Source organism: Rhipicephalus microplus, chromosome X (genome assembly GCF_043290135.1).
Source record: "Rhipicephalus microplus isolate Deutch F79 chromosome X, USDA_Rmic, whole genome shotgun sequence".
NCBI lineage: Eukaryota > Metazoa > Arthropoda > Arachnida > Ixodida > Ixodidae > Rhipicephalus > Rhipicephalus microplus.
In genome coordinates this window covers 343,393,913-343,406,871 of record NC_134710.1, presented here as the reverse complement: position 1 = coordinate 343,406,871, position 12,959 = coordinate 343,393,913, and the positions used below count along the sequence as shown (strand labels likewise).

The following is a 12,959-nucleotide window of genomic DNA, read 5'->3' as shown; positions in this document are numbered from 1 at the left end:
GCCAGGTTCTTGGTGGTGTTTGCGAAGAACAATGATGGGTGGACTTTCGCAGTCGAAGCCCACAACGTTGACTTAATCACATGTGCATAGCGACACCTAACGCAGATATGAAGAACTACTAAATTTTAAGAAACATGCCAACCAGAAGTTCAAGTTGAAAAACTTATGAGGATGTACATGATAAAAGTAATAAAAGTAAAGCCTGCACGATAGAAGAAAACCTATTCTGCAGTGCGCGGATTTCTGGTTTGCAGCAACGTACTGATGTATTCATGTATTCATTCGGTTGGTGTACAACAAGAATTAGCCACCAACAGAAAATATCAGTATGTTTTCGCTTTCGAAAACAAGGCAGGAATAAACACCTAGAACAACAAGCAGCAGTGCTTTGCCGGGGCGTCTAATTTAACGACCGACCCAGAAGATTTCGCAACGATTCTTGTGGAACGGAGTTCACGCACGCAAGTAGCTTTTGAAAAGGAGGCCCGTGGGATAGAAAAGCGGGCGGCGAATACAAACGAAGACTCACAGTGCTAGCACCAACATCTCGCGATCAGCGCTTCCAGTTAAGACAGTCTGCGAGTGAGGTTTATCAATTTTCCTGGTTACAATACCCCGGTGGCACGCGAAATCATTCAGTAGTATTTCAGAAATGTTGCGAAACGCCTCTCTTCAAGAAACTTCGGTCCGACGAAAATGACTGAACCCATAACTTTTTTTTTTCATTTTTTTCCTTTCCTCTCCTATGTCGAAGTGTGGCTGCCGGTGCTGGGATTGAACACTAGATTAATTTAAAGAGACTAAGAGATGTTTACTAAAAGTATCGTTACAGCTATAGCGTTTGTACGTTTTATACATAGCTAAACGTTAGTTATGGGTGCTATTCAAAACGGGGACGGTTTTGGCACACTTTCATTATTAAAGGTTTAATCTAGGTTGGGATAGCTCATTTTTGCATATATGTAACGTCATCCTGTGAATACCCAATAAGATCAAACTAAGCTATCGTACTGCTTGTCTCGATTCTGTAACTCCAGAGCAAGAAGCACAAAGAAATCAAGTTGAGAGACGTAAATATTTCTCGTATCTCTGTTCGACAACGCCCTAGTTTTTAGTAATCTGAGCACGGGTAATCTAATATCACGACCTAACGAAAAAGTGAAGAATTTTTGTTGTGCAAGGGCCCCAATTAGTGAGCCGGGTATACACGCTATCTAATTAGGTATTTTGTGCTGAAAAACTAGAAGGTTGATTGGAAGAAACCGAAGTATGGCGGTAGACGATGACAACGGAAGAACGAAACAATGCGCTTCAGGGCGAACATGCGTCAAGCATGTCATCGATTCCGTACTCAATTGACCTCAAGTCAAGTATTAACACTTCCCTGCAGCAGCGTAAAACGGCCGTGGTCCCCTATATCCATAGTGTGGCACACAATCTTAAAAAGATTGGTAATAAGGTGGGCGTCAAAGTGGTTATATCTGCTCCTGAAAAGCTGTCGAGAATATGTCACCAAACTTGTCCTGTTTCAAAAGAAAAAAAAAAAGGTTGCCAAATTAAGCATCGCAATAAATATGTTGAGTGTGCACAGTCCGTTGTTTACAGAGTGCCCTTGTGATGTGGTCTTGTTCATGTGGGAACAACCGAAAGATGCATTAATAAAAGGCTAAAAGAGCACCACAATAAAGTGCAGAAGGGTACCGATTTACACTTAGCGATCCACTGTAAGCAGTGCGGTTGTGTGCCTTATTTCGAAAACACGTGCGTGCTGTATCGGGACAGAGATTTTTTAACCCGTTTGATAGTAGAAGCGGCTGAAATGACACGCGATGATTTTGATTGTGTTAGTGCACCCTCTATCTCGCTCACGCGGAACGAACTATGTTTTTTGGAAGGGGTGATAGACAATAACGGATAGTAATGTACGGGACTGGCACGTGTGCTTTTTGTTGTCTACCATTTTTTATTCTTTTTCTCTTTTCACCCCCTTTATAAACTCTGACGTTTGTAATAAACGTTTAGTTGAGTTTAAGCGCTTGTGTTGTGTGTTCTTTGTAATAGTGGCTGCGCTTCCTAGCAAGATGGACCTCAAGTAAGATCGATCCACAAATAGCTCCGTGGTCGTGGAATAACCAGTTAAAACTGCTGAAAACGAGCGGCTATCTTTATCGTACAAGTTCATCCGTCCGCCTCTGTCACTCTTCATTGAGGGCAGGCAAGTATTATGTGTTTACTAACTCATGTGAAGTTATGAAATACCATTTATAGACACATTTTCTTTCATGAAGTGCACGTAACCACACTTCAACTACGCTTCCGGCGTTTTATGCATTCTTCGTATGAGGCCTAATAAAATGTGGTTGGCGTATGTTATTCACTATAACACCGTATATAGTAAATCTCAGTCCTCAGCCTTCTTTTGTTTGTTTTTGTTGTTGAATACCATCGAAATGCTGACAATTCCTGGTGACAACTTCAGTATATGTGCCTCAGGCATACCTCTTTATTACAAATTTTTCAGCTCCACTAAATGTTTTGTATTCCTAAGGCCATGCTTCTCCGTGACCTGCCCAAAATTAAATAACAATGATGTGCATGAACATCCTCGTTTTTTGTTACCTTTCGCTCTGTGTAGCATTACTTCTTGCTCCACTAAAATTGAGATCGAAGAATAAGGGCAAAATGTTTGGCTCTTGTAATACAAGATAGTGAAAGCCTAGCTGAACTCACGCATTTCAAATAAGTCCCAACGCGCAAGGGCACAGGTTTTGAACTAAATCGACCCTTTGAATAGCTTATGCAAGAATTCTGATTTTTTATAAGGTCACATGGGTTTATACCTACCCTGCGTTTTCTAACCAAGAATATGTTAAGATTTTTAAAGGGTTAGCCCTAGCATGAAAGCTTTAGTTTTGTTTTCTATGTTTTTTCACGAAAACATGCAGCAATAATTGCTTAAGAATCGAGAAAGAGAGAAAGAGAGAGAGAGAGAGAGAAGAAGAAATGTAGGAAAGGTAGGGAGGTTAACTAGACTATGCGTCCAGTTTGATACCCTACACATGGGGAGGGGGAGAGGGGAGTAAAAAAAGGGAGAGAAGGATAGACACATGTCACATCACACACACAATGCCGAGTTTCACAGGCGGTCCCTCAATGAAGTTGCTGTCAAGTATCTCAGGAGGGCTCGTGTGGCTTTCTGAGCTGATGTGCTGCGCGACCAGGCTAAGATCTTTGCTTCATTAAATGGCCGGTCATCGAGTCTATTCAAGGCACACTGGAGAGTCCAGCGATCTTCACCAAATTGGGCACAGTGGCACAAGAGATGTTCAACAGTCTCTATACAGTTGCAGCTTTCACACATGGATGATTCTGTCATGCCAACGCTATGGCTGAATGACTTAGTAAACGCTAACCCAGTCCACAGCCGCCACAGCATTGTCGCGTCACGTCGAGAAACCTTGGATGGCAGTTGTTTCTGGAGTAATGACTTAAGGTTCTTAGGGCGATGATTGGAGTCAAGTGGAGAATTCCAGTGCGCAAGCGTGGCATTATGCGCGATGTGACAAAGTTCTCTAGCTGCGTCTATTCTTGACAAGGTTATCACCAGTGTGGGCGCTCCATCGTGGGCACATCGGGCAGCGTCGTCGGCGAGGTGGTTACCACTGATGCCACAGTGGCCCGGCAACCCTTGTAAAACAATGTCGTGTCCTTGATCAGCGGCGCGATGACAAATTTCATTAATACGATACAACATTTAGTGATAGTTTCCACGTCGTAGACTTCGCACGCATTGAAGAGCTGCCTTGGAGTTGCAGGATATGGCCCATCTACTAGGAGATTCTTGCGTAACAAACTCCACAGCGGCTCGAAGAGTGGCGAGCTCGGATCCCGTAGATGTTGTGACTTGTGATGTCTTGAACTTGACGGTGATTGATCGCGATGGTATGGCAAAGGCACCTGTTAAAGAATCGAGATTTTTCTTTTGTTTGGCAGTCCATGGGATTCGCTTTGGCAGCATCCTATTCATTTCTACGCACACCCCACTGGCTCAGAATGTACTGAATTGTTCTGTGGTGGCTGTTTTATTCTAACGTGAAATTGAACAATGATAAGAGTCAACATTCTTTAAAGTGCGTCTTTTAATATACTTAGGCAGCTTCCAAGGGGATTGTACGTCATTGAATTTATCTGTACTTGAAGAGGTTGTCACGAAACTTTCCTCTATGCTTCTCGCTTGCGCTATTGTGCCTATGCAGTTTGGTTGTTCAGAAGTCAATCAGTGACACTGTGTGGGCCTTACGAAAGCAGCAGCTGGTGTGGACGACGACACTAAACCACCTCACACCATTTGTCGAGAAAACTTATTCAGCGTCAATTTAGCGCAACGTTCATGAGAGGGTTGCCAGCAGTGAATAGTCGATAGCCATTCAATCGCCCATAAAAATTTAGTGAAGCTCACAGGGGAGTACCTCCTGCCAATGAATGTCAGGAAGATTTCCGGATGAATTTTCCATCACTAAAAATTGACAATTTTAGTTTTTTTTCACTCAGAAGTAATAAATAGTTTTTGCGAAGCGCCAATACAATTTTTGCTGCGAACATAGGCGAGCTTCGTCCTTTTTAACTGATTACACTAGAACTTCGTAGAAATCAATGTTCAAATTCATCTAATTTTGCGCAGTATATTGCTCTTTGCGTATGTATTTACTGGTACGCTTTAATATTTGAGGCCTGTACGAGGGTGACATGTGTATCTTGTATGTCTCCAGTCGCGCATCTTCAAAGGAAGCCTGCCGTAACTTTCAGAATAAGGTGGAGTCGTATGCAAGAGCACGTTCCCGGCTAGTCAAAAAATATGAGGCCCTTGAGTGGTCGCCGATCACATGTGTATTTGTGTGAGTCGTTTTCCAATAACCGATGCTTTCTTGATTGAGCGCTTGTCGGTGGTCTCCATCTTTGATATGGCAATTTTAACTTTTTTTAGGTAACTTGTGAATTCACGTTGCCGAATTTCTTAGTTGCCTTGATAAGAACACATCATTTGTTGTTGCCCGTGAAAACTACAGTGTTGTGCAGCTCCGCACCCTATGGAAGGCCAAGTTCCTGGCATGGGGGAAGCAAACAGTTAGGAGAGAGCATTCTACAACGTTATAGATATGCGGGGTTGAACGTCCCCAAACCACCAAATGAATATGAGAGACGCCGCAGTAGAAAACTTCAGAAATTTCGATCACATAAAGGTTTTTTAACATGCACACAAATCTGAGCACACGGGCCTACAGCATTTTCGCCTGCATCGAAAATGTAGCCGCCGCAGCCGGGATTCGATCAAGCTACCTAGGGTCAGGAGCCGTGTACCTTAGCCACCAGACCCCCGCGGTGGAAGTACAACGTGACAGAATAGAAAAAAAGAGAAAGAGAAGAAATATGCCAGGCACACACACGTCAAGCTTCACTTCCCCACATGTAACCAACAGGGCTATGAGTGGGCAATGGTTGCTGATTTTTTTAGTCGTTACTTTGCAGATTCGGGCCACAAACTGATTGACCACAATATCAGCTTTCCTTGAAAGCTTCTCCTGGTGTGATGGCTTCTGCAATGATGACGTAGCACTTTCCATTCAAATATTTTAGTACGAACGGGTACACGTGGCTAGTAGCATGAGCAGCATGGTTACAGTGTGTTGCACAGTCGCCGGATGGTCTGAACAACTGGTGCCCTTGCATTGCACTTTTATCACCAAGTTATACGGACAGGAAATACCCTTCGAGAGAAACCTTCTTCCATTGACCTCCACCTATCATATCCCCTTTTTGGCCCTTCTTTTGCATTAAATAGTTTTTTTCGCTATTCCAGGAAAAAATTAAGCAGCTTGATACCCCAGGAATAAAGAATTTGAAGGAGCTACTCTTCTCTTGAACAACAAGGCACGGTGGTGGTATCTCTTGCATTTAAAAATCAACTTACAAATGCTGTAAGCGCGCTCATCAACAAAGCATGTACACACACACGCGAACACACGAAACGCATTTGTAGAAGTGGACCTACCAGTTCAAATGCCAAATTGCAAAGAAAAGAATCGCAAGCAGAAGCACCACATTGAGTACCACTGTGTAGTGTTTTCTTATCTCGTCTGTGCATACTGCGCCACTTCAGGTATTTTGATACTACAAAATAAAGCACCCATACAAAGAAGATGGAGACACGCTGTTTTTGTAGGTGTTCACTGTTTGATATATATATTTCAGCCGCAGATGTACTGCTAAACCTAATCAACTTTTGCGACAGAAACGAGCGTAAAAAGCCACTCGTCGCAAACGCTCGAGACACATCTTATCACTCTTCTGACCTCAAGGCCGAGAGAAGCATGTGACCCTCCGCGCTCACCCCGCCGCGCACAAAGGAAGAGAAGTGAACTAAGAAAACGAGGAGTGGGTTGACACTCTCTCGCAATGAAAAGGAATCGAAAAAGTGCAGAGTGAAATTGAAAGGAGGGAAGCACTCGGTGCACTGCGATGGCTTTTCCCGGTGCTCTTGTTTGTTGGTGATTTTGTTCGTAAGCCCACCGACTGAGAGAACTCGTCACTGTTGAACCTCTTCTTGTTTTGCAACCTGCCGCGGACGGAGGCCCTCTCGGGCAGGTGGTATAAAAGAGGAGCAGCACTGTGGGATGGCAAGCCAGCAGCTACCAAAGTGCGCTGCACTATCCAAAGGGCCGCCGAGAATTTCATTTTCAAGCAGCGTAACCATGAAGGTGGGCTCCCGTTCTTGCTCTCGAGTACTAATTTATCGTAGTTAGTGTGCGTGATCGCCTTTGTCTGTGTTTTCGTGGCATTAGTGCATTCCTCGCGCTTGTGTGTTCTGCGTCGTCCTGATTGCCGGCTAACGTTTCTGATGCGTTAAGAGACTGGTGCAGTGTCCCGAGTTCTTCAAAGGTGATATGTCTTGCACCGACAGCTGCAGGACATGTCGCCTTCTTTTGATTTGATAGCTAAAAAATGGTCGATAGCTACGTTAGATTTACCTTCGCAAAAAGACAAAAAACGTAAGAAGTAATGCACAGACACAGATCCGATGTCGGTGTATATTTTCTTACGTGTTTTGTCTTCTCCCACTGGTAAACTTATTTTAACCATGAACCAACGCGCGGGCAGCATTTCTAGCAGATTAGATAGCTAGTAGTGTGATTCACTAGAATATATCACTATTATTGCTCAAATATATTCAATATTATTCTTACTGCCAAAATGCTTGCTTGTCGCAAAAGGTACACCACAATTGAAGTGTTAGTTGCTATGAATTATTCCTCTCATTTAGGCCAACAGACAATTTAGAAACTTACGAAACGTTTTGTTTCAACATTAATTAATTCAAAAGCGAGGAAGACGTCATCACATCTAATAAAAAACTTGAAGTGCTGTTTCACGAAAGATCGGCGATATATACTAAATGAGAAAGCGCAAAAAGTGCACACCAAATTTACCATTTTTCTTGTAAGAGTTCCTTTCCATATATTCAATGCTTTCGATAGTATATAAGGCATGACAATTGACCACAATTAGCTGTTACAAAAATATGGCCTAACAGTTTTTTGTTAATGCAAATCCGGGTACGTAGAGCTTCAGTGGTGTTTAAGGAGGAGCTACCACCAAACGGGTGGCTGCATTTTCCCAAACTTTTGAGTAGTTTAGATATTCCTACCAAGACTAGGAGTGCTGAATTAGAGAGTGTCGTCGATGAAAAGCCATCGAAGCGCTATTGAGTTCAGCTAGCATTTGGAGAGAAAGCTTTTCAGGGAATGATGCTTTAGGACATACGTTCTATGGGATAATAGTCTAAATGCTAAGAGAAGCCCTTACAGAAACTTAGTAGACGTGTACATGCCATGTTGTCATTATAGTGCACTTCTGTAATGCTTTGCGCACGGTACAGGAAAACATATATGTATAACTAATTCTGTTCTGGCAACGCAGTTTTTCGCAACAGTCACTCTCCTTGCACTCGTGGCAAGTGCTGCGTTCGCCGAAGAGGATGCCAAGAAAGTTGAGAAGAAGGAAGATAAGAAGGACGTCGAAGGACGTGGCGGATTTTTGGGAGGCGGACCCGGCTTTGGTGTCGGCGTGGTTCCTGGTGTCGTAGGCAGCCCCGGTGTCGTTGGTCCTGGAGTTGTCGCCAACCCCGCACTGGTAGGAGCCGGTGTCGGCCACGGCGTCGGCCACGGCGTCGGCCACGGCGTCGGCTTGGGAGCAGTTGGTGTCGGCCACGGTGTCGGCCCCGGTGTCGGCTTGGGCGGAGTTGGCGTTGGCCACGGAGGCGGCTTCCAGACAGGTTTTGGTACAAGCACTGGAGCACAGCAGGCGGGCTTCCAGAGAGGCGCTGCTGGACACCAGCAAGGATCCGGAGCCTTCACAGGGGGTTCAGCTCACAGGACTGTTAACGCCTTCAGCAACAACAAGGGCTACGACCACAAGACCGGCTTCTCAGCTTCCGATAGCAAGACCTTTGGAGCAGGCCAACAGCAGGGATCTGCGGGTTTCCAGGGAGGTGCCGCTGGACATCAGGCTGGATTCGGGCAGTCGTCTCACGGCCATACTACCGGTGTCGGCCACGCGGGTGTCGGCGTTGTCGGCTGAGAGCTCCGGTCTGTAGTGTTTTTAATTATTTATTTAGCGGACCTGTGAACATGATATTTGTTTAGTGTAGAGCACTTGAGACATTTTCGCTAAAATTTGTCCTGACGTTCATGTGATTCGTAATAGCCGGAGACAGTAAGATTCTTCTACAGCAACGCTGGAGATCTTGACGCCTTACAGCAAGCAACGAATGCGAAGGCACAGCTCTGTTATTTAGGCTCTTGAGGTTAAATTTCTAAAGGTGTTTGCAGTTTAGAATTGTTGCTTATTGGGTGGCACTGGTGCTTATTCATAAGCACATCGATTGTTCTGCGTCCTAAAAAATGTCTCATAAATTTTGTAATTTCTTTAGGTTGGGAAAAAGTACAGAGTGCCCCGCCGCGGTGGTCTAGTGGCTAAGGTACTCGGCTGCTGACCCGCAGGTCGCGGGTTCAAATCCCGGCTGCGGCGGCTGCATTTCCAATGGAGGCGGAAATGTCGAGGCCCGTGTGCTCAGATTTGGGTGCACGTTAAAGAACCCCAGGTGGTCAAAATTTCCGGAGCCCTGCACTACGGCGTCTCTCATAATCATATGGTGGTTTTGGGACGTTAAACCCCACAAATCAATCAATCATCAAAAAGTACAGAGTCCGTAACTTCTAATACCAAACAATTGAATAAAGTATGAATTGCATTGCACGACCTATTCAATTTGAATTTTATATTTCCGTTACTCGAACAATTTTGAAACAGCCATGATATACTCGTACTTCATGGCATCTATTTTCAAAAACCACTGAAATTGTACCATCTCCTAGGACAGTACCCGGTCTGTTCTACCAACTTGCTCTATCATAAGTCTCTAAAGAAGCTAAAATAATTTCTCTGAGCTGAGCTTTCCTACAATTGTGGGTACATTACGTATTTGCTTTAGGGTATAAATTTAAAAAAAGCACATATGCGTCATGCCTAGTTCCAACTTACGATGTGTTCTATTTTTTTTTTCAGCAGTTCAAGCTTCGTCTCCTTTTGTCATCACACCCCAGTGCTTGGCAGTTCTGTCATTGCAAGAAGAAAGATTTCAATAAAATGCACAACCTTTTCTGAATATCATTTCTTTATTTCCACGTATTAAACAGGCTCATAATTAAGAGCGACAATTTTTAGACTACGGAAATTATCGAAAAAGGTTAGATATTTATTTTGTAGAAACACTTCTTGAATAATAACACCCTTGAAATGATCCTGTCGCTACATTCAATGAATAAGTTTGCAAAAATAAAGCGTGAGCACTGCACTAGACTTGCGTAGACGATAAAATAGGGTATTTGCACAACAAAAAAACTCAAATAGGCAGAAACTACATGCATTCGCAAATCAAAGCACTCAACATTATCATACCCACACAAGCAATCTTCAGCCATGCGAAACAAAAGATGTAGCTTTTTGTTTGATATAGATAGCTTCATTTAGGCTCTCTAAAGCAGATGATAACATCAGAATGTCTTCAGCAATAAGCGGTGTTTCATAATTGAGTTTGTTACACGAACAAGATGTCTTCATTGACCCAGGAGCTAAGCACATTTCGAATATAAGTAATATTTATTTCTACTGTAAGTAATATTTATTTCTTGTAGTAGTCAGTTAAAAAGTTTTATACATGACTGTAATTATATCTTTCGTTTGATCAATATTGAACAGTGAAAGAGAATATAGTGCAGAATTTACACAGCAGTTCCCATTGATCTACCGTAGAAGTCACCATACCTCGATGACGAACAGCTATGTACCGGTGGCTAGTAATAAAGTCCACCAATTTAACTTCTAATTTTCTAGGGTGCAGGTTGCAAGTGCCAAGCTTTCAAATACCAAGATGCAATTGTGCATTGTTGAAGTAGCCTGTGTCTAGCACAAATTTAAATTCAAGCCTCACATTCTATATACATATAGAGAAAACATGAAATAGATGTTATTGTATTTCCAGCATGAAATACTTAAGATACGCCGTCTTGAAACTATGAGATGAAACACCAATGTTTTGTGCTCAGCAAGAAACGCCACCATCGGAGAATCTTTTGTGATGGATCGTAGATATGTTGATTCATTCAGAAATGAGTCAAAATAACTCTAACATTTGTCGTATACCCCACTAGATGAAATCTAACGTTTGGCCTATTCCTGTGGTGTCGAAAGGAGGCATTGAAAAAGAAGAATAGACTTCGACCTCAATAAAAACTCTGTAAACGTTTCAAAGCTTTTTTAAATTTTGGACGGTGTTTCTTGTTCTTATCCGACCCCAATGGATGACATCACGCTGCATGAATGGTCAACAACAGCGCGGAACTCATCAGTAGCCAAGTTTTTCTGAGCTTGAACGTTTTGATTACTGAGCATAGTATTGCACAGTTTATTTTGATGGCGCATATATAGAAGCACAAGGAACTCCTTGAGGTTTCTGTTATAGGCTGAAATCGGTTCACAAACACTCCGCTTAAGATATGCTAATTACGTCTCTTGGTTTGCTAGTGAAACGTATCTTGAGTGTGAGCTTTTTGAAAGTGTTACGTATTGTAGGATTTTGAAAAGCACAAGTTTTTTGTCTCGAGAAAACAATAGTAATTAAGAGAAAGAAGCAGAGGTTGACATGAAAAGCGTGTGAGCTGCCACTCATCATTGTGTGTGAGAGAGATGAACAACAATAGAGAAGACAGGGAGGCTAACCAGGCACATGCCTGGCTTGCTACTCTACACTGGGGGAATAGGAAGGGGGCGCAAATACGAGAGAGAGAGGAAAGAAAAGAGAAAGAGAGAAAAAAAAGGATTGTCAGTCAATGGGCTGACGCGTATGCAGTGAGGCACTACATAAAAGTTAAAGGTGGTCACGTAAGCCTGTAGTTCTCAAAAAGCACAACACAGCTTTGACTGCTTTTTTGAGCCAACGAAAAGCGAGGACGGTGTTCCAGTAGCATCTCTATTTGCCTCTGAAAGACAGAAGCTTTCGAATGCATTGCGACAATTGAACGATCGGCCACTCCTCCCCGAGGTATAACATAATATGGTAGCTAAAGAAAGAGGAAGAGGAAGGTATTACAGCTGTGGACCATGCTTTAAAACGAAAAGTTTCTGCACACGCATTGTCCTTCGCACGGAAATGTGCAACGCGCAAAATTTGATTACACCTTTTATTACGTACGCTGTGTGTTGTGCAATGTTCATCTACACTTCTCGCTTTCTATTTTTTTGCTCCCTGATTCCTCTTTCCCCGCTAGCAGGGAAGCAATGTGAACGTAGTCTAGTTAACCTCCCAACCTTTCGTTGCTTCTTTCTCTCTTTCTCTCTCTACGGCTCATAACAACAGATGTTGTGAAGTAACGAAAGGAAATAGCACCACAGAACTGACACATAGCGGGAAGCAGGCTTATAGACGAATATTTCAAACGTTTCGTAAAAAAATTCTAAAAAAGTCGGCGAGTGAGTAAGTTCTTCCTTACTGTCTCTCATCAATGATTGATGCTTTTCTTATGAATAAAACACAAAAACTGCGCCTCTAGCTTTTATGGTAGCCGAAAACTAGGGGAAAAGGCAAGTAGGAGTAATGAGAACTAGTGTGTCTCTTTTGTGTCAAGGTTCTGAGCATCGAGTGAGTTGTATGTTTCGCTCATGTAGAAACTTGAGCTAGCATTAGGTCGGAAACATGATTTCAACTAGCCCAAGTTTCATCCCCAATACTGACACCGCATAGGAATTCTTTGCAACAGCGTGATCTTCGAGTTATTTGACTTTCTTCGATTTAATCCTTGAGATGTGTAGCATTCCGCTAGAAATATTTGTATCCACATTCAGAGCGACGTCTTAGGCAACAAATGTTTGTAAGCCGGACACCAGTGGATTCTGATGTCCGGCTTATTCCTAGAGAATGCGTCTGGCCAATGGTGAAAGTCTTCTGAAAAAGAGTTTTGTCAGTTTCACCTCTGGTATGTAATGTGGAGGGGGATTGATATAGGAGTGACTGGCAGGTGCGCCAACATAATTCACGTTAATGAATTCACTTCAACAATAACTCGTTGCTGAGCAACCGCCCGAAAAGGTTTTGTTTAAAACCAAAGAAGTTTTCCGCGTAGCGATATTTGTCTGCAGTAAACTCTGCTGTAGGGATGCAGAAAGGCAAAATGTTTTCGAAGAAGGAGATGATAGTCAAGTGAAGAGCCGAACTACACGCCTTCACATCTTGGCCTTTTTCTACTTTTCCTCTGGGATCATGCGCAAGCAGCGGCTACGAAAAAAATGAAGTATATATTCAAGCCTGAAATAAATATATACATTTATTGTTAAGACATTGCTTATAA

General features: G+C 43.0%; 1 protein-coding gene across 2 annotated transcripts; it reads left to right on the top strand.

The window, feature by feature from the left end:
* Positions 1–6,474: 6,474 nt before the first annotated feature.
* LOC119161173 (uncharacterized) lies at positions 6,475–9,721 on the top strand. 2 transcript variants are annotated; one of them, XM_037413529.2, is made up of 3 exons: positions 6,475–6,755; positions 7,975–8,642; positions 9,625–9,721. In XM_037413529.2, exons 1-2 carry the CDS (start codon positions 6,672–6,674, stop codon positions 8,632–8,634), a joined length of 744 nt encoding a protein of 247 aa, XP_037269426.1. In that variant the 5' UTR covers positions 6,475–6,671; the 3' UTR covers positions 8,635–8,642; positions 9,625–9,721. The 2 variants fall into 2 exon arrangements, with proteins under 2 accessions (XP_037269426.1, XP_037269424.1); XM_037413527.2 differs by having other exon boundaries at positions 9,622–9,721.
* The last annotated feature ends 3,238 nt before the right edge of the window (positions 9,722–12,959 follow it).

Excerpts from the sequence above, each read along its gene's own strand:
- LOC119161173 (XM_037413529.2), top strand. The coding sequence starts at position 6,672 with ATGGCAAGCCAGCAGCTACCAAAGTGCGCTGCACTATCCAAAGGGCCG. Across the intron at positions 6,756-7,974 it reads CAAGCAGCGTAACCATGAAG|TTTTTCGCAACAGTCACTCT; the intron begins GTGGGCTCCCGT and ends CTGGCAACGCAG.